The 27121-nt window shown below is 36.5% G+C and overlaps 1 protein-coding gene across 1 annotated transcript in view; it reads left to right on the top strand.

The window, feature by feature from the left end:
- LOC309858361 (rotatin-like) overlaps positions 1 to 26837 on the top strand; it is a gene marked incomplete at its 3' end in the record, with an annotated part of 60999 nt that extends 34162 nt beyond the window's left edge. The window contains exons 12-21 of the mRNA XM_082751046.1: positions 1167 to 1266; positions 3811 to 3899; positions 4279 to 4396; positions 9846 to 9942; positions 10757 to 10822; positions 13436 to 13624; positions 14955 to 15194; positions 16409 to 16553; positions 22007 to 22161; positions 26605 to 26837. Of these exons, the coding sequence (XP_082607172.1) occupies positions 1167 to 1266; positions 3811 to 3899; positions 4279 to 4396; positions 9846 to 9942; positions 10757 to 10822; positions 13436 to 13624; positions 14955 to 15194; positions 16409 to 16553; positions 22007 to 22161; positions 26605 to 26837 (1432 nt within the window). The remainder of the gene's footprint in view (positions 1 to 1166; positions 1267 to 3810; positions 3900 to 4278; positions 4397 to 9845; positions 9943 to 10756; positions 10823 to 13435; positions 13625 to 14954; positions 15195 to 16408; positions 16554 to 22006; positions 22162 to 26604) is intronic.
- Positions 26838 to 27121: the final 284 nt, after the last annotated feature.

Genomic DNA, 27121 nt, shown 5'->3' with positions numbered 1-27121 from the left:
AAAGTTCCTATGATTAAAGTTATTAGCTTCTTTATTATGAGAGGCAAAAAATAATACAGGTGGAAAGGCGATTTCTCTTAAATGTTACAGTGGTTCTGGGATTTTGTCAGTAATCTCTTTTCTAAATCTTTGGCTCCTTATATACCTCCAGAGGCATATCATCCATTTCCCTATCTTTAGTCAGGACTGTACCCAAATCATCCAGGACCAACGGAGGATCCGATAAAGAAAGCTATCCGTTATCTTCATTGATTCATTTCTACGCTTTATAGCTTCTCTCGTGACTTCCAGGGTATAGTCTATCAGTTTTAATTGAAGTTTAGACCAACCCCCAAAGCCTGCGGTGGTATTGTATAGCCCCAGATAATACGATGGATTTTCTAAATGTTTTTCTAACCTAAGTGTTCAGGGCCACGTGACAGCCCCAGCAGGAGGATCGGAGAACCTTCCCCTGACTATATGTCAGGTCCTGCTGGGGGCTTCCTGAGTACTGCCCGCTGGTAGTTGCTCCTGTGGCTTGGGTGTGATGTGGAGGAACGTGGGGAGTAGGGCTTCCGGCACTGTCTTTGTGAGTCCATGTTAGGGCCAAAAGATAGGTGGGGAAAAGGGGTGTTGTCTTTGTCCTTTTCCTGTTCCCCTTCACTGTTGGGTTTGCTACCTCAGACCTGTCCTGGTATGAAGTGACAGGGACTGGTGTTGGGAGTGGCTCTATCGGAGTGCCAGGCAGCAAGTCCTAGCATGTGCTGCCTGGCCTCTGAAGAGGGAAGAACGGCAGAGGGCCAGGGGATTCTAGCTGGTGGCTTCTGGGAGCCGTGGAGAAATCTGGAGTCACATGTCTGGGGTTGCTATTCTTCGGTAACTACCTGTAGAGATGTTATGCAGCTTGGATGTTTTCTGTGACGTTCTTAAGGTGCTGATGGGTTATGAATGACTTCCTGGCAAAAATATACCTTAAAAAGAAAGACATATTTGACATGATGGCTCTTTGTTTTAGATCCTAAGTTTTCCCTGACCTAGCACATCATTGCTGAAAATTTACATGTAAATATATGTAAGTAAGTGGACTTTGGAGCTTTTGTTCTTATGGTATGAATTATAAAATTTTATTGAACAATTGGAAGTAGATGAAAGCAATTTCTTTTTTTTTTTTTCTTTCTGTTTTTCAGTTGGAGACTGTTGAAAAGGTATATGAAATCTTTACCTCAGATGATATCGATCTTGTTTTGAGAAAGTCAGCCGCAGAACAGTTAGCTGTGATTATGCAAGGTAATGTCTTTTAAGAAAAATGATTGCTGTACTGCTGGTAATTGGATTTTAGATAGCTGTGTGCAGTAGTATCAGGAGTTGCAAACTGCAGTTTTGGGGGCCAGTTTTTTGTTTGTTTGTTTTATTTTTAGTAGTCCTTAAGAATGGTTTTTAACATTTTTATTTATTTAAATTTTTAAAAAAGATTGTATTTATTTGAGAGACAGTAAGAGCACAAGCAGGGGGAGGGGGAGAGGGAGAAACAGGCTCCCTGTTGAGCAGGGATCTTGACACGGGCTGGTTCCCAGGACCCCTGGATCATGACCCGAGCCAAAGGCAGACACTTAACTGACTGAGCCACCCAGGTGCCCTGGTTTTAACATTTTTAAATAGTTATTTAAAAAAAGAAACATAGAGAATATGTAACAAAGATGATTTGTGACCAGCAAAATCTACCATATTTTCTGTCTAGTTCTTTTCAGAAAATGTATGCTGACCCCAGTCGAGATTACCATAATTTAACCTGTAGAATGTCATTTGATAGAATTATCTTCCTTCTAAAGTAGTGATTTAATTCTAATAGTGAACTGGGTATTCCCTTCTCAATACGTAGTACACGATATTTTCAGTTCGTTCCAGCTTGGGTAAAGAAATCAATCAGACAGTACTTTGTGGGTAGATAAAATAAAAACAGTGCACTGTAACTTTGTATTTTCTTTAAAGGTTTATTTAAAAAAAAAAACAACTAGTAAAATATATTGGTTAACTTTATTTGCAGTGTTGTTATTCTACAGGCTTCCATTCTTTGGGTTTTCTATTTTTCCTTATATGTGATGCATGTAATTTATTTTTAATATTTGGGAGAAATGATAATTTTGCACTTACATAAAAAGATTCTAACCTGGAACATGGGATGTACTTAATGTTCCTGCCCTGACATTAGTGGAAACTGGTGTGAGAAGAGTGATTTGAAAAAGCATATCTAACGTATTTGTGGCTTTAATAATGGTACAGACTGTAGAAAATAAGGCTCTTGAAAATGTAGACAGTCTTGGCTAAGAAAATCTTAAAACTCTTTTAGAGAGGATTCTTCCAGTATTGTTAATTACAAAAATAAAGCTTATAATTTTGGTGTATACTGTATTGGCAGGTAGTGGAAACTTTTATTTTTAAGTGGCAGCCAAAGGTATTTCTAGTCATAGATACAAATTCAATATCAGTATATGTATTTTTTTTTTAATTAACGTATAATGTATTGTCTCAAGGGTACAGGTCTGTGAATTATCAGTCTTACACAATTCTCATTGTATACATGTATATTCTCAGTGAGAGTTATAGGAGAATAAATTAAGAAAATTTGTCTGTGAGAATTTGAAAACTTACAACAAATCTATAAGCAACTAGACATTTTGTTGCTAATAATATCTCCAGTATCTGTGTGTGTGTGTGTGTGTGTATGCACGTGCATGTATGTCTTACTATATTTGGGCTGCACTAATAGAATACCACAGACTGGGTACCTTATGAAAAATGGAGATTTATTTCTCACTGTTCTGGGGGTTGGGAGTCCAAGATCAAGGTGGCCGTAGATTCAGTGTCTGGGGAGAGCCAGCTGCTTGGTTCACAGACAGCCAACTTTGCCCTTATGAGGACAGTAATCCCATGCTTCAGGGCTCCACTGTCCTGACCTAATCACCTCTGAAAGGCCCCGCCTCCTCGTGTCATCTCACTGGAGATTAGGTTTCAGCAAATGAATTTTGGCAGAACATAAACAGTCCAGAGCAGTGAATATACACACACACACACACACACACACACACACACACACACACTCCCCCCCCCCACATACACATAAACACACAGTCATGTACATATGCTTACTTAAAAAGGTCATATTTTTCAGAAATTCATGGAGTATGTTATAGTTCCTTACCTGTTATATTTGCCATTGAGAGTTTTGAGGTTAGAAATCTAAATTTTATTTATTTTATTTACTTATTTAGTAAGCTCAGTGCCCAGTGTGGGGCTCAAACTTATGACCCTGAGATCAAGAGTCACATGCTCTAGTGGCTGAACCAGCCAGACAACCCTGAAATCTGAGTTTTTATTAATAGAAAAATGACCGTGTTGCAAGTTATTAACATTACTTTTAGATAATTCTAAACATCTTGAGGTGATGGATTTGGAAAAGAGAAGAATTGTCAATGAAACAATATAAAGAAATTAACTTGTCATGTACCAATAAAAGAATTCATGTGTATACTTAAAATTGTAGTAGTTTTCAGGGTCTGAACTATTTGATTTAACTGTTCTATTTTAATAGCTTTTGAATTTTACATTGTAGAAATGAGTACGATTTGCTTGTTACTTAAAAGTTTTCAAATAGTTCAGCCCTGTGTAAAGTAAAAATGTAAAGGTTCCAAGTTTCCTCCTCTAATTTCAACACGGGGTGTAACTGTTTTTAACAGTTTGAGTTGTGGATACCTGCTCTGTATTTTAAAACTACAAAAAATATTCTTTAACTCTTAGCAACTTCTTCTTTTTTTTTTTTTTTTTTGTCTACAGATATTAAAATGCATGCTGTGGTGAAAAAGTTACACTTAGTTGACAAGATAATTGAGTATTTAAATGAATGTGTAGGTCAGGATGGTGAGGTAAGACTAACAGTGTATCTAGACATTATTTTTATGGGTTGGTCTTTTTATTAATCAGATCTGAAATTAAATTCAGCTGAATTTGGGTAAGTACTTGGAGATTAAGTCCCGATTAACACTAAGTATCTTGTTTATTTTTTTATTTCTAAGAGTGAGGTCTCTCTAAAGGAAAACTAATGTTAAATTTTTCAGGATGTATAAGCAGAAGTATAAACAAAGCTTATTTCATTGGAGAATAATTCTTAATATTTATTTGCATTTTGTTTTATACAGTCTTGATGAAAAAGCATACAATTTAGAATAAGTTAATATTATAATATATTTTATCTTGCTTTAGAATTGGTGATAGTAGCATAACTGTGTTTTCCCTCCTGGCCAGGTCATAGAATGTTTAATTCAGCCGTGCCTCACGCTCTTGAGGAAAGTTCTTTGTGCCGACCCAGTCATGCGCATGGCCCTCTCCCAGCAGTCTTCTCTTTTGATCCTGCTATTCAGAGGTGAATAAAATAAATTCTGCTAATAATGAGATCAGTCTTAAGCTTTAAGTGTTTATGCTTTAACTGTAGGTCACATTTACTTTCTGTTTCACTAATAGAATAACAACGTTTTTTAGTGGATATGCTGCTAAGAATATCCGTTGCAATGGAAAATGTTTCTTTTGTGAAATTTCCTTGTAATCCTGTTACTGAGGAGGCCTCAGAGCTGAGAAAGGCTGAAGCCTCTGGTTGTTTTTTGCACATTGAGGTGGCTTTCATTTGGTGCTCAATTACCTGTTATCTATAAAGAGTGCAAGCTGCCGCTGCTGTCATTATGCCTTCTGTCCCTTATCCATGGCCACAGTCTTAGTCTGCTTGTGCCTTTACATCCTGACCTGTGGCGTGGTATCTGGTTGTGTTATTAAACTGACAGTGGGAGTGTACACCCAGTGTGTGTGGGCGGGGAGCTAGGTCATCCCTAAGGACTCTGAGCGCTAGTTTATTTCAAAGAGTGATTCTTTTTTTCTTAACCCATTTCAGTTTGGTTGTATTTAGGTAGAAAAATTCCATGTAGTTTTGTTCTCTTTTTCTTCCTTCTGACTGTTCTTGGTAGAAAGCTTGGTAACATTTTGTGCTATTTTTTTCTGAGAAGTTTAGCCACTGCCTTTAAATAAATCTGCAAGACGCATCTCGATCAAATGTCTCAATATGCTTAACCTAGCGTTGGTGGTATAGTGGTGAGCATAGCTGCCTTCCAATATGCTTAACCTTGTTAATTATCATAAGTGATATTTATGTTACAAATATTATTAGGATATACATTAGAATATAGTCATTTTATTTTAGCATTTTTGTTTCTTCTAATGCCATCTGCTTGCCAAGTGAAGAGTACACAGTTTATTTAATAGAAGCATCGAATATAAGTATTGGTAAAGGTCCGAACCAGGTGAAGTTCTAAACAGACTCTGTGTCCAGGCTCCTGCTTTGAGTAGTGCATGAAATTTTACAATTTTATCAGATCTGGAAGAGTAGTGGTTGTGGATTTTGAGTTTTCTTTAATCCTATTAATTATCTTGCTGATAATCTCACTCAGTAGAATTTCATCCCTAGTTTACCTTTTCTTTGTTTTCTTTTTAAATTTTCACAAATTCTTATTTTTATAATTATGATTTAAATTATTTATAATTTTGATTCAAATGATTCAAGCATTCATGAGCCCTTACTAGATTCGGCACTTTCTAAGTCAGCCTCATCTGTACCCTTTCAGTATTAACAATTTTTCTATTTCGTTGATGTTTGTGAGAACTATTTCAGTGAATCTGAAAATGAATTATAGCACCTCTTATTATGGATTTAGTTTCAGGACAAAGTTTTTTTAATTTTTATTTATTTATTTATTTATTTATTTATTTTAAGATTTTATTTATTTGACAGAGAGAGATCACAAGTAGGCAGAGAGGCAGGCAGAGACAGAGGAGGAAGCAGGCTCCCTGCTGAGCAGAGAGCCCGATGCGGGGCTTGATCCCAGGACCCTGAGATCATGACCTGAGCCGAAGGCAGCGGCTTAACCCACTGAGCCACCCAGGTGCCCCAGGACAAAGTTTTTTTTAAAGATTTATTTATTTTCGAGAGAGAGAGTACACATGTGTGAGCAGAGTGGGGGAGGGAGGGGCAGAGGAAGAAGGAGAGAGAGAGAGCATTTCAAGCAATTTCCCTACTGAGCACAGAGCCCCACTCAGGGCTCCATCCCACAACCCTGAGATCATGATCTGAGCTGAAGTCAAGAGTTGGATGTTTAAGTGACTGAGCCACCCAGGCACCATGGCAAAATAAGTTTTTTAATCAAGTTCTCTACCAGGAAACTCAATTCTTCAGCAAATATTTATTGAGTACATGCTATGTGCTAGGTACAGCACTAGGCTCTGGGATATATTGATGAGCTTGGTAAATGACCTCCTTGAAGCTTACTTACAGTATAGTTGGGGACTTTGACAAATACACAGTGAAGCATAAAAATACCTATAACAGTGGATTTCCTGGTGCCAGAGGGAAGTGTAGATTAGGTGGTGGGAAAACATCAGAGAATGCTTCCAGGAAATGTGGACCCAAGCTGGAATTTCAGAAATGAATAGTTCAGTTAGAGAGGGTTGATTTCAGATAGAGGGAGCCACAGTTAAGTGTGAGAGAGAACGTGTGTTTGAAATGGTGGTTGGTCAGGGATGACTGGATTTTGGGGGCTTCTGGGGTAAGGGGAAGACGATGAGATGAGGCATGGAGGGCAGTTCAGATGGGGCCTGGTAGGTCACGGGAGACAGCACGGAGAAGCCGTTTAAGATTATTAAACTGAAGGGTATGTGTTTTAGAAAGATTACTCTATCCACAGCATGGTGGATAGGTTGAAGGGGAATAACAATTAAATAATCTATCAGACACACTGCTTTTAATTATAAATTTTATGTAATGACAGAATCCTACCCCTGACAGAATTGCATGGTGAGAACTTAATCATTTATTACACTATCTTGCAGTGAGGAAATTGAGATCTAGAGAGATTTATTGACTTGGCCAAGTTCATAACCAGATAATGGTGGAGGCAAGAAAACCTAAGCTTCCTTACTTTTGTCTGTTCGTTTTTGTTTTAAATAATTGCAGAACTTCTATATTCTTACTGTAAAGATTTGAACAGTATGGAATGATAGAAATAAAATGCTAGAAGTTTTTAAACTTTTCTTTCCTTTCTCAGTTTCCCCAAAGAAGAATGTGCTAGGTATTGTTTGGCATATGTCATTTGGATGATCTTTTCTTTATAGCCATGTTATATTTTTTTATGCTATATACTTAAGTATTGTGTTGCCTTTTTTCAACTGAAAATGTATTTTGAATATCTTCCCATGTTATTACATGTGAGTCTGCCTTATTAAAAAACACAAAATCAAAAAATCACTGCATAATGTTTCAGAATTTCTGTTTGCCATATTTATGTTTCTCTCAGATTTTTTCTTAGAAGATTTTATTTATTTATTTGACAGAGAGATCACAAGTAGACAGAGAGGCAGGCAGAGAGAGAGGGGGAAACAGGTTCCCCACTGAGCAGAGAGTCTGATGTGGGGCTCGATCCCAGGACCCTGAGATTATGAGATTATGACTGAGCCAAAGGCAGAGGCTTAACCCACTGAGCCACTCAAGCACCCCTTCTCTCAGATTTTTTTTTTTTAAAGATTTTATTTATTTATTTGACAGAGAACACAAGTAGGCAGAGAGGCAGGCAGAGAGAGAGAGAGAGAGAGAGAGAGAGAGAGAAGCAGGCTCTGCACTGAGCAGAGAGCCCGGTGCGGGGCTCTATCCCAGGACCCTGGGATCATGACCTGGGCTGAAGGCAGAGGCTTTAACCCAGGCGCCCCCCTCTCAGATATTTAGCTATGATAGTAATCATGTTTTATGATCATTTGTGTGTACGCTGTAATCAGAATTGCTGGGTCAAATAGATTTCACAGGATAAGGTTTGGTTTCCCTTCACATCATTCCCACCAGTGGTATTTTAAAGTGCTTATTTTCTTCATAACCTTGCTAAAACTGAATATGTCTCTTAAAACAGTTCTTTAATGTTATTGGTGAAAATAATATCTTATTATTGTTTTATTTTCTATTTTTAAAACAGTTTTAGTGCAGGTGATTATCTTTTCATGTATTTATCATACTCAGGTTCTTATTCTATGAATTGCCTATTTTTCTGTTGCATTTAATTTCTTTTTAGTGACTTACAGAATTTTTATATAACATAAATATAAGCCTTATGCCTGATTTTATGTTAAGATTTTCTTCCAACCTTTGTATCCTTTTTAATGTATTTATTATTACATCTTTAGCCTTAACTATTTTATGGAAGTTTATAAAGCTTTTCTGTTTACGGCAGCTGAGCTTTTCATCATGCCTAAAAGGAGGGCCTTTCTAATTCTGAATTCAGGATTCTTTCTTTTTTTTTTTTAAATAAAGTCCTTTTTATTTATTTATTTGCCAGAGAGAGAATGTGGGAGAGAGGGAACGAGAGTACAAGCAGGGGGAGTGGCAGGCAGAGGGAGAAGCTGGCTCCTGCCGAGCGAGGAGCCCAATGTGGGACTTGATCCCAGGATCCTGGGGTCATGATGTGAGCTGAAGGCAGACACTTAACCACCTGAGCCATCAGGTGTCCCTGAATTGGGGATTCTAAATGGGCTTCTGTTCTTTCTCTTAACATGTTTATAGTGTTATTTAAAAAAAATTTAGATCTTTATGTAGAACTGGTTTTGGTAAATAGTGTAAAGTAGGGATCTAGATCTTTTTTTTTTTTTTTAATATTGTAGGCAGTTACATTGCAGTAATTTCTTAGCTCATCCTGTTCCCACTGATATGAAGTCTACTTTATCATAAATTAAATTCTTACATGTATTTCTGTTTCTTTTTAGCTCATTGATGTTTTTAACCATGTGATTCACATGCTGATACTATCCTTAAGTCAGGAAAAGTATCTCCTTTGAAATTAATTTCTTGTTGCTACTTTCCTTGATTTGCTAACTCTGTATCATGTTATTATTCCCATGTGCTTGGTACCACCAGCATACCTATTTGATTAGAATTTCATAGTTGTCAAGCACTGAGAAGTTGTAGCATAGGGAATGGTACAGAGGTGGGAACTAAGGCTTATTAATGCTATAGTATTTGACCAGGCCACTTCACTAGTAGGACATAATGGTGCTAACTTTGGATCTTATTAGTGCAGAGCAGTTTCCTTTTCCATTATCTTGTAATAAGCAAGACACACGAATTAGAATGCCACCAACACAAACAGTGTGTTCTGAAGGCAAACCCAAGTTCCATGACTATATGTTTGTAGGAATGGGCAGAAGTGATCAAATAAGTAGATCTTTGAATGAGCAAACTTTAGCTGGAGGTAAAGGACTTGGCAGATCTCCCTAGAAGCTACATTGCTTTGCTTCTTTAAGAACTGAAAGTATAGGGGAACCTGGGTGGCTCAGTGGGTTAAGGCCTCTGCCTTCAGCTCCGGTCATGATCCCAGGGTCCTGGGATCGAGCCCCACATCAGGCTCTCTGCTCAGAGGGGAGCCTGCTTCCTCCTCTCTCTCTGCCTGCCTCTCTGCATACTTGTGATCTCTCTTTGTCAAATAAATAAAATAAAATCTTTAAAAAAAAAAAAAAGAACTGAAAGTACACAGTATCTAGTGAGTGGATCTGCAGGTGGGTTTCCTGAACCAGCAGCATGCGGGATTCACAGGCTCCAGCCCAGAGCTGCTGAAGCAGAAGCTGGGTTTTAGCAAGCCTTCCTGATGACCCACGTGTGTCAGTGTGTCTGTGCTCGTGTTGCAGTTCTCTGAGAATGACCTCTCTTCCCTTGGAGCTAAGATATTTTAAATTTGAAGTCCATTTTTCTAGAGGTAAAAATATTTCATGAAGTTTTGCTTCTTTTTATTTCTTAGTTTCGTTGATATTTCGTGAAAATTGTGCTGTTGTGACTGAAGTCGGAGCATTATTTTGTCTTTTGTTATTTGACGAAGTATCAAGAATGGATATGTGGTGAGCTATAAGAATTGTAAAACTCCTTTACTCTTATTTAAGGTTTCTGATGCAATCTTATAGCAATGCATGGAAATTTCTGAATTACAAAGCTTATACTTTCCATTTTGGTTTGAGTAAGCAGTATCAAAAAGTCAAAAAGTGTATTGGCTCAGAAAGTTCCATGAACTTTTTTTTTTTTTTTTTTAATTTATTTGTCGGAGAGAGAGAGACAGAGAGAGAGCACAAGCGAGGGACGGGGAGGCAGAGGAGAATCAGGCTCCCCACTGAGCAGGGAGCCCAGTGTGAGACTTGATCCCAGGACTCTGGGATCACGACCTGAGCTGAAGGCAGCTGCTTAATCAACTGAACCACCCAGGTGTCCCTCCCATGAACTTTTAACTTGAGCATTACTAAGCATGAAATTAAAAATTTGCTGCAGTAATTTTTGTCATTAGTACATATTTCAGTATGTACTCTGGATGTCATGTGTTTTTTTTTTTAACATTTTATTGAAAATCCTTTGGGAAGATGTTAAGATGGTAGTATCTGATTAACACGGACCCTGATTGAGCAGGATCCAGTGGGAGGGGGACACAGATTCACCTGCTAGTACAGTGCCCACATTATATGAGTAATTTATTATATGCACTCCTAAGCACTAATTTACTCTCTAGAAGCAAATCTAGGTAGTAGGAAAGTGTTCTTCAAATGATAGAGCCAATTGCAGCTCTTGTTTGGTGATTCAGTCAAGGAGCAAATCGTATTTGTTGGATAAAACCATGGTTTACTCATTTGTTTCTTTCCTTGTGTGTGTGTGTTTTTAATGAAATAGGTCTATTAATCCTTCCACTAAACCTTCACCATCGGTCTTCAGTTTGCCTGTCTCAGTTTTTAGAAGGTAAATGATTTACTGTTTTGACATTTGACTTTTTTTGAAGAGAACCTGTTTCAGGAAGGTTTATCTGACATATTAAATCATATGACTTGTAGTGTTTTAATGTTTTCTCACCATGCTGCTTCGGAGAGTTCAGTAAATGCATGGCCCCATCCTCATCTTTCCATCTGATGTAGTTCAGGTGTACAGAAAAGATGAAAGAACTATACAGTGAATGTGTGCTTACTCTCCAGCCTTGATTCAGCAGTTGTTAACGCATGGACTTAGTTTCTTTTTCTCTCTCAATGTATTTATTTATTTGTTTATTTTATGTAATTTTTCTCTGATGCATTTGAAAATAAGTTTCAGACATAATTTCACTTGTCTCCTAATTATTCCAGCGTATACCTCCTTAAATTAAGGACACTCTCCTATATAACCACTGTGCCATGCATGATCACATCTAAGAAAATTAAAAATCATTCTGTAACATAATCCATTTTCTCCAGTTGTATCCAAAATAATAATTAACTCCTAGAGGAGAGCAAGGGGAGAGGGAACAGCAAAACTTTCCGAAGGGTTGGAGATGTTCTATATTTTGTTCTGAATGGTGGTCATGCAAATGAATACAAATGTAAAAATTCATCAGGCTATATCTAAATTGGAAATGTATGTATTTAAAGATAAGTAAATTATGTCTTAATAAAATTATAATTAATTTAAAATAACATTCCATAATTTGGCAGGACTTATTATACATACTGTAATCCTTGTCATTACTGTTTAATATTCTGTTGTTGAATTTATTTACCACAGTTTATTCATTCTCCAGTCAGAAGGTATTTGGGTTGATTCTAGGCTTCTGTTCCTATATCCGCTCCTGTAAGCATGTATATGTTTCCCGGTGTAGTGTGTAAGAGTTCCTTTTAAATATATTTTTCAGAGTGAAATTCCTTGTTTGTAGACATCACCCACTCTTCATGGTCTTTCGATTTGGCTAAGTAATCAAACTCACATGACTATAATATGCCTTGCTTAGAATGAGATTACATGTGTGGATGCTGGAAGCTCTCTTGGTTTAGAAGACCCATGTGCTAGTAGGAAATAACTTCTTTAGTTAAGTGTGCCATAAGCATAATTTCCAGGACCCCACAAAACAGGTGACTTGTAAGAGCCACAGCACTCAGGGTTGCTCAGAGCTCTGGCTTCCTTTCATGGATTTACGGTTTATTCCTACACCTCCCAGCCCAGATGTAAGTGTCATTTTTGCTGTAAGCACAAACCACAGCTTAGTAACATGTTGAAATTCCTTATCTGTTTGGTCACCCTGGGGCAAAGGGCCAGAATTAGCTCAAGATAAAATTTGTCCATAGAGAAGAACCAAGGGTTTTGTTATTCCTTTACTCAGAGTAATGTTGTCATTTTAAAAATTGTCCGTCTGGCGGATATATAGTAGTTTTGCAAACCTGTTGTGATGTATTACCCTGCACTTTTCTTTCCTTTCTTCCTTCTTGTTCTTGGATTAATTTGCAGTTCATTTTCCAACTTACTAAAGAATTCCCCGTTGATCAGTTGCCATGCCTTTTCTTATTCAGTGCAAGTCCTTTCAAGTGGGCTCTGTGTCCCTTTTGTCAAGGCCCCCTGAGTCTATTAGTATTTTCTTGTTTTCTAGCACAAAGAAATGTCCAAGAATGCCTTTTATTTCCCTATCTGACACCTAGTTTTAGCCCTTTATCTAAGGATTCTTGGTTACTTTTGTGGAAAATTTCAATTTTTAAATTTTTAAAACTATTAAACTGTTCAGTCTGATTTATATGTAGTACCCTCCTTTAGCTTATTTATTGAGACACTTTAAATGAAAAAGCACTGTAAAGTTCCTCTGAGAAGTCTTACCCAGTTGTATTTATCTAATACTAGTCACTAATATGTGAATTAGTGGTTTGGGATATGATTTTTTAGCAAAATGACTTTTTGACATTTGAACATGCTGGACATTACTGTCCTGTTAAACACTGTTAAATTAACTTGGACTCATTTAAGAGCTGTTGCTATTGTATCTGTTCTTGAATCTAAAAATATTTCTGGGTCTTCTTGGTAATACGTAGTAGCCGAGTTTATTGATGATGCAGCTGTGTCCAAGTAAAAACATTAGGTTGTGATTTGGTCACTCACTGATTCCTGTGAACATAAGGCAATTCATTTAGTCTCTTTAGTACTCATTTTGATCATCTGTAAAATGGGTATCAGTGCCATGCATGTAACTGAATGAATGGTGGGTAATATGCAGTGTTTGGCAATAAGTAGGCACTCATGTTCTAGCTGAAACCCTTTATATGTGGCTCACTGTGCTATAGGCCTTGCCCTGGGGAGGCATTAGTCATCTCTGCTAACAACTCCAGTACAGCACAGAATAAGGAAATCTTCGAGCAAGAATTTAAAAAGCATTTTGGGGAGTTTAGAGGATGGCAAAAAAATAAGGGAAATACGATGTACAGTTTGATAACTGTTCAGAATAGGAGCTATGAGAGTGATCTCTGCATTATCATGAGAACTAGCACTCATTTATAATAGCTCATCTGTTTGTAGTAGGGTTTAAGAATTTCAAAGTTCATAATTATTTGTATATATTCTCTTTAGGTATCATCTGCCAGTGCGTGTAGTTGGCCACCACGCTGTGAGTCCTTACTCCATGGTTGTGCCATTATCTGCTGACTGTTTGGCCTTGAAGCCAGTCTCAGACATGCTGAGAATAGCTTGGAACTTGTCCTGGTATCATGGGAGTGATAATTTGTTGAAGCAAACAAATTCTGAACCTAAAATCCAAGAGTAAGCTGTTATGTTTAGTTAAAAAATTGTTCATATTTAACCAGTTATAAGTGACTAGTTTGGTTTTATTTTTCCTTTAGGTCAAGTGCCTTTTTAAGGTACTATCATCTGATTCTGTTTTTCCACTGAAGATTATAATTTTTACTTTGTTTTACTTTTTAAAATATATTTTGCTTATTTATTTATTTTACTTTGTTTTAAAGATTATTTGTGTTCATTACTTTTTATAAACTATCACACAGGGAAATTTAAATTAAAAACCATGTGCTCTGGGGCACCTGGGTGGCTCAGTTGGTTGAGCGACTGCCTTCGGCTCAGGTCGTGATCCCAGACTTCCAGGATCGAGTCCCGCATTGGGCTCCCAGCTCCTTAGGAGTCTGCTTCTCCCTCTGACCTTCTCCTCTCTCATGCTCTCTCTCACTCATTCTCCCTGAAATAAATAAATTAACAAAACAAAACAAAACCACATGCTCTATGCTGTTTTAGAGATTATATAAAGTTTGATTAGTTATTATTTTTTTTTCCAGAGAGAATGCACACATATGAACAGGAGTGGAGGTGGGGGTGGGGAGGTGCTGAGAGAGAGGCAGAGAGAATCTTTTTTGTTTTTTTTTTTTTAAGATTTTATTTATTTGACAGAGAGACACATAGCAAAAGAGAGAGAGAGAACACAAGCAGAAGGAGTGGGAGAGGGAGTAGAGAAGCAGGGTTCCTGCCGAACAGGGAGCCTCATGGGGGGTTCGATCCCGGGACTCTGGGATCATGGCCTGAGCCGAAGGCAGACACTTAACAGCTGAGCCACTCCGGTGCCCCCAGAGAGAGTAATCTTAAGCAGGCTTCATACCCAGCAGGGATCCTGACACAGCGTTCAAGCTCACGACCCTGAGACCATAAATTTAGCTGAAACCAAGAGTCAGACCTCAATCAACTGAGCCACCCAGACACCTCAAGTCTGGTTAGTTAATGGATATAAATCTCTAGGGAAAGTAGTCTGGATTAGAGTCAGAGTTCAGCAAGTGTATGTATAAATGTTACCATTACTTGATGATGATGACGATTACTTTGGAATATCCTACATTCTGATCTGTTACTGCTTTCTTGTTTGTATGAAAGTTATATTTCTGTAAGCAGGAAAATGTCAACACAAATGCTTAGGATGCTAACATAAAACTCTAGTTGACAGTTGTATACCGGATTTTCTTTTGGCCCTGAGTCAGCCTCTAAAATGAAGATAAAACAGAATTTTTTGAAGAGAGTTTTTAATAAACATAAATGTGGGCTTTTATTTGACTGGTTTTATGTTGCTCTTCCTTTGTTTCTTTTTGTTTAGATTTTCAGATGCATTGAAGTTATCCACAGAGGACACCCTTGCACTGAAGGTGACACACACAGCCAGTGGACTGAAGGACTGTCTTCATTCCATAGTCGAGGCTGCAGTCCACAGAGAAGTGAGGGCTGCTGTCACGAGGATGAGTTTTTATCTTCTGAATGACAGATTGTCTTTAAAGAGTGGCGCTGGCCCATGTGGGGTTACCTTGAAGTCCTTGTCTTGGCACACTGCACTGAACAGGTCAGTATATTACAGCTCAATGCCAGTTTCAAAAAGCAGGATTGAATCATATTTGGGCTTATCTCCACATTCTTGAAGATAAGAGCATGTATTCTTCTTGTTGCTATCATTAGAGAAATGTTTTTTTCAGTAAGAAAACCTGGAATTTTTATTATGCATAATAAATATCTAATAATAACAAAAGGAAAAATTTTCTGAATCACTACATTTTGGACTTAATAATAAACAACACAGTTTTTATATCCTATCATAGAAAATTTTATTTCACTATCTCACAGAAGCAGATGACTAGGATAAGACATGGTTGAACACAGTGAATGTGAGTGTTTATCACTGTCCACATTAAAAGAGCCAAGACATCAGTGAGCTAATAGGTTTGGTACACCTGTGGTGGACTTTTTTATTTTGTTTTGCTTTTGTTTTGTTCCTAAGAATATTACCTCATACTTTTTACCCTGGATTTCATGAAGTTGATTGCCATGTGGAGATCCGTTAGTAGTTCCTGGGAAGGCTCTAGCTCGTGAATGTAATGTGTTGCACCGGTAGCAGATGGCTGCGTTTGAAACCAGCAAGACTGATGGGCAGCCGTTGCCGGCAGTTTTACATGTTACTCTTCATGTGACTTTAGTGTAAGATGTATAACTTTCTATTAAACATAATGTGTGTCGTTTTTAAAATGTGAGGTTAAATGAGTTTCCAAAATGTGAACTCAAAATGGATCTTTCACAATTCAGATCCCTAATTTGGCTTTTCCACTGGTATGTGTTGGAATCAGCCAGTACTTCCTTGTGAGAGAGCTGGCAGTTGAAGATCAGGATTTTTAAAGTTAGTTGTTAAAACACAGCCCTTCTTCAAAATGAAATTGCATACGCTCAGAGTTAAATAAATTATAAGAAAAATGAAGGTAATGATTATGCCGATATCATTATTTCCTGATTATTTTGCAACATTTTACTGATACCTGTGTTCTTGAGGTTATTTACATCTGTTATATCTGTGTTGTGAAAATGCCATATAATGGTGTGCTGCTGTGCGTCTCTCCACAACTGTTTGTTATGTTGGTGGCTTGCAGTTGACAAGGGGAGAATATTTACACTGTGAAAATAGGCAAATACAAGAAACCATCCCACTCCTTACCTGGTTGCTAAATATTTATCAGCACACCACTTATTGTAAAGAGCTAGAAACCATGATAATTCCCTTTTTTATTGTAGGTTTTTACAGGTGCTTCCTGCTTCCACTGAAGATGAGAAACTGCTAATAGATATTATACATTTTTTAAATAAGTTATTGAAGGAACAAAGAAAAAACTCATCAGTAGAACTTCTAAACTGGCTTCTAGAATTACTTCTTAGACATGTAAGTGTTATTAAGGAATTGAATGGATTTTATGAGACTGACGCGCTGCCTACTGTGTTAGGAAGGCACTTGAATGGATTTTAGATCTGACAAATGATTTATTTATAAAAATTAGTAATGCTTTGTAATGAAAAAGCCTAATTTTTATATAGCCCATGTTTAGTAAAGTGGTCTTATATTGTATGAGACTGTTTACTCAAAACTTTATAGAGTTGAGAAGATTTTTCCAAGTTACCTAAGTAGAACCTATAAAGAGGGAAATCTATAAATATGAGTACATAAAAATTACATGACAGTGAATAAGACAAAAAAAAAACTGTCTTCATGGAGTATATGGAGGGTGGTGGAATGGACAGAAAACAAAGATTTTCTGCAGAGGGGAGCAATAAGTGTGAGAGGAAACATTGATAACAGAAACGGCGGGACACTACTTTGTGATGGTCATAGAAGGCTCGCCTCTTTGACTAACATTTGGCCAGGGCACTGAGTTAAGTGTGAGGTCAGCCATGTAGGTATCTAAGGGAAGAACGTTCTAGCCAGAAAGGAAGAAAATGAAAAAGCACTTAGTTGTCTGGGCCGTGTTTGAAGAACAACTAGAGGTCTTTGTGGCAGCAACAGGATGAATGGAGTATGGTGATAGGAGATGAGATCAGAAGGATATTCCCAGTCAAGCTCAAATAGAACCTTGTAGGCCATGGATGGCTATATAAAAATTAGGCTTTTTCATGTATGAGAGAGAAAACTGGTGGAGGGTTTTGAGCAGAAGAGTTACATGATGTGACGTCAGTTTAAGAAGACTGTGGGTAGCAGCTGTCTCTAGAACCACAGGTGGTGTGGGTGGAAGCTGGGAGGCCTACAGTAACCCAGGGGAGGGTGGCGGTAGCTTGGCCTAGAGTGGTAATGCGCGAAGTGGCGGTGAAGGCAGCTCTTCCTTTCTTTCCCTCTCTCCTTCTCTCTCGTACACACACCAATAGGACTGTGACTAAGTGTGGAAATTCTGGTCCTGGACTACAATTTGAATGTTGTGAAAGATGAAAAGCAGAAATAGCATCACTAGCAAAAGCTAGGAGATGAAAGGCGTAGATCAGATAGGAACATAAAATAAGTCCAAAATACCATAAGCAAGGTCTTATATTTCGTGACTTTGTGATTGGATTTAGTATTATGTTCTTTGATACGCCTGTGTTTTCTGAAGAACTGCACTTTTAAGTCATAGCAAGTTTTTCTTTAATAAACCTTATTTTTTATATTTTTCTCTTGCCCTTTTTTGTTTCAGATTAACTTTATTTTCAGTTTGTGTAACTTAACAACAAAACTGTTATCCAGTGGGAGGGTATTTATATGTAAGTTTTATTGGCTTCTGTATGTATGGCAAGAAATACTTCAAATATAGTTAAGACACGATAAACTGAGAAAAATATTTGTAACACAAATGAGAGATGATGCACGAATTTCCTTAAAGTAAATAATTAATAAATGAAGCTTTAATAAGATGATTGAACTCCCAGAATACACAGACCTAGAAATTTTGCTCTCCTGTTATGTTCTTGAGGATGATTTCAAAGTACCATATTTACTATACTTTGATTTTCTTGTATCATTTAATTACTAAAAAAAATTAACAAAGCATTTGGAGGCAGTTATTTTCTGACCATTTTTAATAAAGCAAACAGTAAAACCGTATGTCACTCTAGTTCCTTGTTCAGCTTTTAGGCATGCTTAAATATTTCAGATATTGGATATTAAAATATTAAAAGAATCTTATGAAGTTTTTCCCGAGGTTTTTTTTTGATAAATCGATTTTTGATATATAAATATTTTATAACTTCATAATCCTTTTAGTCTTTTTTAAAAAAAGAAAATTTCTAGAACAGTTTCCTCCTTAGGTTAAACTTCTTGTATTCTGAGAGTTATGGTTACTTTGGGTTGTGTAAAGCAGTTATAGTAGGCTTAGGTAAATCTTTTCTTGAAACTCTGTGTAATAATTGAATGTTAGCTTGGAAGACTTTGCATGTGGTATATACAGTAGGAATAACTATGCATATTAAAACATATTTACCTAAATTATGTAACTACAGTTAAAACTTCACATTTATTATGAATTTTATAGTATGTCATAAGTGCTGATGCATATTGAAAAATTTATTGATGGTTTTGAAATTAAAATAAAATTTCTACAAAATTCTAAGTGATTGTAATTTTAATGCAGTTTCAGAGAAGGATTTTTGGCATAATTAAATATATTTATTTAACTTTGTATGGTATTAAGGCTGTCTTTGGAAAGCTTTTACTTTGTCTCATATATTATCATCACTGGTGTTAAAAATAACAATAGAGGGAACAAAAGGTGAGCAGTGGACCTAAGCATTCACTATTAAGAGAGTTTACTCTTTGTCGTGCTACAAGGATTAAATTATTAAGTGTTATGTGAAGAGTAACATTCAATATAAAGAAAGCTTGAAAATAAAGTGAAATGCCTTTTAATCATCTGAAATGGTTAAAATAAGTGAAAGATGATTTAAGAAGGTCAGTAAGATAGTATTTCCAAAGGAATTGTTTTCAATGTATGGACATACAATGAAAAAGTATATGAAAGCCAGGGCAAAAATTAGTAAAATTAGGCAGAATATTTGAATATTTGATCAGGCAGAATGTGAATAGGAGGCGTAAAGAAAAGTCAGCTAACTTACCGAGGGAAGATTGAGAAACTTTGTCTTGTGAAAAATGTGTATGTTTTTTCAGAACACTGATTTGTTACAGTTTAGGCACTTTAGGAATTTATGGCACCACATTAATTTTACATTTTAATGTAATGATGCTTTTGTTAGTATATATAAAATAAGCTGAAAGTGCTGAGTTTGAATACCTTTCTTTTCAGAATGAGTTTTTTGATGGAAGGTCATAAAAGTAGAGCCATAATTTTTTTGGCCGGGGGGGGGGCTATTCAGAACTATACAGCATATGTCTGTCTTTGTTGACTGACTTGCACAGACACCTGTGCACTCAGAGTTCGTGGAGTGCATTGCATCTCCTCTTGTTGATGGCTGGTAAAGTGGATGTGATGAGTGTGCATAAGGAAAATGAGCCATCATTGTAGAAATTGTTGCTTTTTGGAGGTTGCTAGTGACAAAGTAATGGTAATGGTAGTTGGTTTAAAATTGGGATTGAATCCTAACGTCTAAAGACAAAACCTTCACATCTGATTAAGCACTTGAGATCAGCAGGCATCGGTAGAGAAATATTTCCTTCTTGTGCATGAGGAATGGTCATTCATCCCATGTTTTAGAAGTGATGTTTCTGAGGTTTACTGAATCTTAATATTAACATGTGTATCTAAGATGTGTTAGGGAAAAATTGTCTCAGCAAGTACTAGTATAAACAAGCTATTAACAATGAGAATTTGGAGGAAGAATCTTAGTTTTAGTCATATACATACTATAATATTAATCTATCAATCAGGAATTTCTACTTAATTTTTGTGGGTATGTCAGGGTTAATAATTCCTGATTGTAATATATTTTACCAAGATGGAGGTTACATTAAAAACAGCTTTCTTATTTTGTCAGTATTTATGGGAGTTGGAGGGAAGGTGGGTATAAGTCAGCCTTTTGTTATTTGGGTCTAAGAATACTATGGAGTATGTATATTTATTTTTATGATTTTATTAAATGTGTATTTTGATTATTTTATTCCTATATAAAACATAGAAGTTAGTCATGTTTTATGTAATTTTATTTGATCCAAATGAGGTACTTCTTGTTCAAGATGAAAAGAAAGCTGGGAAAAAATGTTTCTTAGGTGTAAAATGTAGTAAAGTAAGGTAAAAGCAAAACATCTGTCCCCAGTACTTTCTAAAATCTTTCAGTTGTATTCTTTATAATTGTGTGTACCTGATTGAAGTATTCTGTATGTACTGCATAATACAAACAATGTAGAATTTTCTTCCCATTTTTTTCATTTCTACAAAAAGAATGCAGTTATTTTTGAATTGAGTTCTTTAGGTGAACGATTTCATAACAACAGTGATTACATTTTGATTTTATCTCTTTTTGTATGTTGTAATTTTCAGAATTGATGTGACATAATGTGGGGGACAGAATATTAACTAGCTTTGAAGTAAGGTGATTCTCAGGTTGAATCCTTGCTTTGTTCATTCATATGTCTTTGGACAAGTTATATAACCTCTTAATAAACCCCTGTTTAACATCTGTAAAATATGAAGATGCACATCTTCCAGTTTAGTAAAAAAGTAGAATCTTGTTTTCTTTCCCTTTTTAGCACAGTGCCTGTGATATTATAGGTGATGAATAACTATACCATGTATCTTTAATGCTGTCTGTTAATATAACATTTTTTGTTCTTAGTATTATTAAAAATAATTATGCTATATTTCTTGAGCTATATATTTTTTAAAGTTGGAAAGCAGGAAGAAATTTAAGTAGTTCTAGTTTTATTTAGCAGCCTATCTAATTGACAAGGATTGCATCAGTATCAATGCTACGCATTGGCGTGAATGCTGTGGTCTTCTGCCACCCTGCCTGGTGATTTGTATTGGTACACATTTTGCAGAGGCAATTTGACAATATATGTTGAAGACATTAAAACAATTAAATCTATTTGATTTAATATCATTGCTTAGAATTCACATGTCTGATATAATCAGAATTGAACATTGCAGCACAGCTCAGTAAAATTAGAAATCACTGATTCTTTAGTACTTGGTGTGGTAAATCCTTATGGTTGAAAAATAATCAGATATTAAAATAATTTTTTTGAAATATTGATAACATTAAGTTAAAAAAGGGGTAACAGTAGTGGTTTTTTTTTTTTTTTACTTTGTCTCAGTTTCGTAAAAAATATGGAATTATAATTGTGTTTATATGCCACAAAAAGAATAGTGTGCACCAGTATACTAATAGTGACTATCTCTGTGAGGTGTGATCATGGGTGGTTTTTGTTTTTCTCTTTGTGCTTCTCCATATTATACTCAGTTTTCTTTCCTTTCTTTCTTTCTTTTTCTTTTTTGGTAGAGATTTTATCTATTTATTTGACAGAGAGAGACAAAGTGATAGAGGGAACACAAGCAGGGAGAGTGGGAGGGGGCAAGCAGGTTTCCCGCTGAGCAGGGATCCTGACATGAGACTCAGTCCCAGGGTTCTGGGATCGTGACCTGAGCCAAAGGCAGATGCTTAATGACTGAGCCACCCAGGCACCCCTATACTCAGTTTTCTATAATTGATGTGCCTTTTTTTTTGTTGAGATCTCATATGACGCACCTTTTGAGTTTAGAACATAACATCTCTATTAGTGCACTACAGACCAATACCTACTGGCTAGGTAATATAACTCTTAGGTAGTCCAGAACGTGGTATGTAACAAAAATCTTTATAGAAAACAACCCACAGCTCAATTAGAGAGTAAATACATTTTTTTTTACAAATACTATTTTTTAGAGTCCAAACCCACTATTAGACCTGCTGGTTCTGACGGAGTCACAGGCACGAGAGGAAACGGATGACATCCGGACTGCTGTCAGGCAACAGCTCCAGAAAGAACTGATTGCTCTTTTCAATACACTGCTGCTCAGTTTCATTGCAGTTACCGACAGGTACCGTTTGTCATTGAAGGTTTGGGGACATTGATGAAGAACCTAGTTTCCTTTTGATTTCCAAAGAATCTTCACGTTTTATTTGTTTCAAATCAAGGAAGAAGGAATTCAGTAATAGTCAGTTGTGGTCTGTTTGTTTTTATTTCAGTGGAATCTCTGGTATAGACTGTAATTTCACACACATACACACAGTATTTTGCTCTTTCTAGGTTTTAGGTCTTGATCCTCTCTTAATTCTCTGAGCAATTATACCCATTTCTGTGGCTTTATGACTGTTTTTACATAGATGATTTTCAAGTGTGTATAATTCCGACTTAAATTTTTTTTAATTGGATAAAATTTACTGTTTTAACCATTTAAAGTATACTGTTGTGGTTTTTAATATGTTCACAATGTTGTTCAACTGTCAGTATATAATTCTAGAATATTTTCATTACTCTGAAAAGAAACTTGGTACCCTTTAAGCAGTTCCTCCTCCTTTACCCCTTATCCAAGCCTTTGGCAACCACTAATCTTTCGTCTCTATGAACTTGCTTATTCTGGATATTTTATATAAATGGAATCAGACATATGTGACCTTTTGTGTCTGATTCCACATTGTGTCTTCAGGGTCCATCGCTGTGATAGCCCATATCAGTGCTTGCTTCTTCCTATGGCTGATTATTGTTCCATGTGCAGATATACCACATTCTCTTTATCCATTTTTCTGTTGGTGGACATGTAAGTTGTTTCTATCTTTGATTATTATGAATAGTACAGCTATGAACATTTGTGTACAAGTTTTATGTGAACACACGTTTTTTTTTTTTTTTTAATTTTTTATTTTTTATAAACATATATTTTTATCCCCAGGGGTACAGGTCTGTGAATCACCAGGTTTACACACTTCACAGCACTCACAAAGCACATACCCTCCCCAAGATGGAGTTGGGAGGGAGACAAACCATAAATGACTCTCAATCTCACAGAACACACGTTTTTAAGTCTCCAGTACCTACTTAGAACGAGAATTTCTGGTTCGTATGGTAGGTAACTCTGTGATTACTTTTTCAAGGAAGTGCCAGTTGTTTTCCATAGCGCCTATACCATTTTACATTGCCACCAGCAATGTGCGAGTGTTCTAATTTCTCGGCATCTACCCTAACATTTCTTACTATGGCCATCCTTCTGGTGTAAACTACAATCATTTTGGTTTTGATTCTATTTCCCTAATGAGAAATGATGTTGAGCATCTTTTCATGTGCTTAATGATTATTTGTTATCTTCTCTGGAGAAATGTCTGCTCAAGTCCTTTGCCTGTTTTTATACTGGGTGGTTGTTTTTGAGTCATTCTGGACATCAGTCTTTTTTTTTTTTTTTTTTTTTTAAGATTTATTTATTTATTTATTTGACAGAGAGATAGCGCAAGCAGGCAGAGCAGCAGGCAGAGGAAGAGGGAGAAGCAGGCTTTCCACTGAGCAGGGAGCCCAATGTGGGGCCCTGCTGGCTTGCTTTAGATATTTGCAGAGGTACCATTCCCTTTGATGGTATAGTTTTTCTTTTGGAGTGGTTAAGGTAAAAGGATCCCAGGACCCTGGGTTCATGATCTGAGCTGAAGGCAGCTGCTTAATGGACTGAGCCACCCAGGCGCCCTCGGACATCAGTCTTTTATCAAATATGATTTGCAAAGTTTTCTTCCATTCTGTGAGTTGTGTTTTCACTCTTTGGATAGTGTCCTTTGATGTATGAAAGTTTTTTTATCTGATAAGGTCTTCCTGTGCTCAGATCCCAAATCTCTGCTAGATGGAAGGACTGATCCCACACACATGAAACATCTGAAACATGCTAAAGTGTCAAAACAACCCTAATTCAGCTCAACACCTGGCTAGATCTCAAAGAGCAGCCTCTTGAGAGAGGCAAGCCTTTTCTATGAGAAACTGTTAGGTACTTTGCTTTCAGTAGCTCTTGTATACAAATAACTTGACATACAGTCACAAATGGAGAGAATATAAAGAAGTAAGAAAATGTCTCCTGTAATTAAGAGAAAAAAGTCATTAGAAACACTCACAAATGTCAATATTAGAGGAACTTTAAAGCTGTTATTATAAAATTTTCAACATAAATGTAATAGATATTAGATGAGAAGATGGACAAGATAAGTAAAAATATGTAGAACATCAATAGCAGAGAAAGCGAAACTGCAAAAAAGAACTAAATACTAATTCTGCTACTGAGAAATACAGTTTCTAAAGAATTTATTGCATGGGCTTAGCAGCCAACTAGACACAGTATAAAAGAGGATTAGTGAATTTAGAATACAAGTCAATAAAAATTTCACTACACGGGATCACCTAGGAACCTTCTGAGGCGCTGAGAATGTTATATATGTTATTTTGCTTGGTGATTATGTGATTATATACATAGGTAAACCATCCTGTAGTGTATATATAAGATTTATGAATTTTACCTTATGCATTTGTGTGTCATTGAAGTACTGAAGACAAGAACAAAATGAATTCATTGGTGGTAGACTCTGGAATGTGTATAGACTCTCTTGAGGTGGGCTTATTAAAATATTAAGATCAGTAGCTCAGGAATCTACATATTAAATAAATGCCGTAGATAGTCCCGTGGGCTAGACTTTGAGAAACAGTGCTATGGACTCTTCCTCGGGTGAATGTTCTTTGGCTGTTGAAGGAACTTGCATAGGGAGGATGAGGCCAGCTGGGTCTGGAGCTTGGGGAAGGTACAGGGACTAGTAGAGGGAATTGATGGCAGCTGTGCCAGGTTCAACCGGCTTGCTTAGATATTTGTGGAGGCACCATTCCCTTTCATGGTGTAGTTTTTCTTTGGGAGTGGTTAAGGTAAAAGGAGCAGACAATGAGAATGACTTTTATGTTAATTTAAAAAACAGAAGAACGGGGTGCCTGGGTGGCTTAGTGAGTTCAGCATCTGCTTTTTGCTCAGGTCATGATCTCAGGGTCCTGGGACTGAGCCCCACATTGGACTCCTTGCTCACTGGGGAGCCTGCTTCTTCCTCTGCCTCTATCCCTCCCCCCCCAACTTATGCTTGCTCTCTCTCTCTCTCAATCTCTCAAATAAATAAAATCTTTTAAAAAACCAGAATACTGTTTTTAATACTGTTAATTACAAGTGATTTTTGCACAACACAGGTTTGAACTATGTGGGTCCACATATACATGGATTTTTGGGGGATAAATACAGTATAGTATTACACATGTATTTTCTTTTATGATTTTCTTAATAATATTTTCCTTTCTTGGGGTGCCTGACTGGCTCAGTCAGTAGAGCATGTGCCTTTTGATCTTAGGGTTATGAGTTTAGATCCCATGTTGGGCATGGAGCTTACTTACAAAAAAATATTTTCTCTTCTCTAGTTTGCTTTTCTCTAGTTGTTATAAGAAAACAGTTTATAATAACATATCACATATAAAATATATGTTAATGAATTATGTTATCAGTAAGGTTTCTGGTCAACAGAAGGCTATTTGTTGACTTTTTGGAGAGTCAAAAGTATATGAGGATTTTGACTGCACATGGGGGTCAATGCCCCTAACCTCCATGTCATTCAAGGTTTAGCTGTACTTTGTTGTTGACTCATGAGGTATATGAATTTATATAAATAACTTTTAGGCTTTGGTAGGAGTTCTGTGTGTTTCTGAAACTTCAAAAACACCTGGATGGCGGGTATATAAAAATTAGGATCTTTAAATCATACAACTATACACCTATGAGACTGTGAAGCAATGGGTAAAAGTATAGGCAGTAGTTGTCAATTTTAGAGTGTAAAAAAACTGAGGAAATTTCAGATTTTATTCAATGCTTTGTTAGACAATAATATTCCTTCTAGCAATTTCATCTTTGTATCCATGCCTACTTATTAGTTTTAGGGATTTTGTTTTCTAATAAAAAATGTTCTCTTGATTGTTCTGTTTCTGACAGTTACCTTTAAATTATGTGTCAAAACTCATTAAAACTTTTTGTTTTAGCTTTCTGGGGAAAACAATTTCAGCTAATTAAAAATTCACTTTTTTATCTAATGATTAAAAGTATAGATTTAATGTATGTCAATTAAAGGCATTTAAAGTATGCATTTAATTTTCCATTCCAACTTTAAAATTTTATTTTTGGGTGCTAACACCAATATCCATTTATGTACTTTTCAAAGACGTCATAGACCATTTTCCATTCCAACTTTAAAATTTTATTTTTGGGTGCTAACACCAATATCCATTTATGTACTTTTCAAAGACGTCATAGACCCTAGGTGGTATTTTAACTGTGTTTTCCTTGAAAAATCTTGTTTGAGACTGCCATTTCTCCTGGTTCATACTTTCCTGATGTGGGAAGTTGTTAGTAACCCTCTACTACCAATAAGTTAACCTATTAGGCTCATCACACTTGTTCTGTCATTGATTTTTTTCCCCTCCTTTACATACACAGGAAGTGCTTGGAGCTTTTTTATGTCTTCCAAACGCAGCTGGCTCTGAAACTGCTCCAGTGTCTGAGAGTCACAGACGCTCCTCACTTCTATGGCCTGCCATCCCTTGAGAGGACCTTACGAGCGATGGCCCATCTCACAGCATCTCCGGGATGGAGCTCCCATTCTCCTCTCACAAAGCCATTTGAAATTTGTGTTAAGTACTTATCAGGCCTCCTTGAAGTAAGTAAAAATTGTAAGTGACTATAACAACCAGAATTACAACTCCCAAAGAAGAGCTATTTACTATGTATTGTAGTATTGATTGATTGATCACTCCCTTTGTGACAGGCACAATGTTAAGTGAATTATATGTATCACTGTATTTAATGCAGGTGATTATTCAGCATTTGTATGATTCCTTATAATGGCTAAATGTTTTAGTGATTTTTATTAATAGATAGGTAAGATCACTTTCAGGATACACTCATTTTCAAGAAAAATAGACTAGGGCCTACATTCAAGTCCTCTCATTAGGGT

This window comes from Mustela nivalis (assembly GCF_964662115.1).
Source record: "Mustela nivalis genome assembly, contig: HAP1_SCAFFOLD_2260, whole genome shotgun sequence".
In the NCBI taxonomy this organism is placed as follows: Eukaryota; Metazoa; Chordata; class Mammalia; order Carnivora; family Mustelidae; genus Mustela; species Mustela nivalis.
Note: the sequence above shows the minus strand (reverse complement) of the source record. Positions and strands in the feature narration are given on the sequence as shown.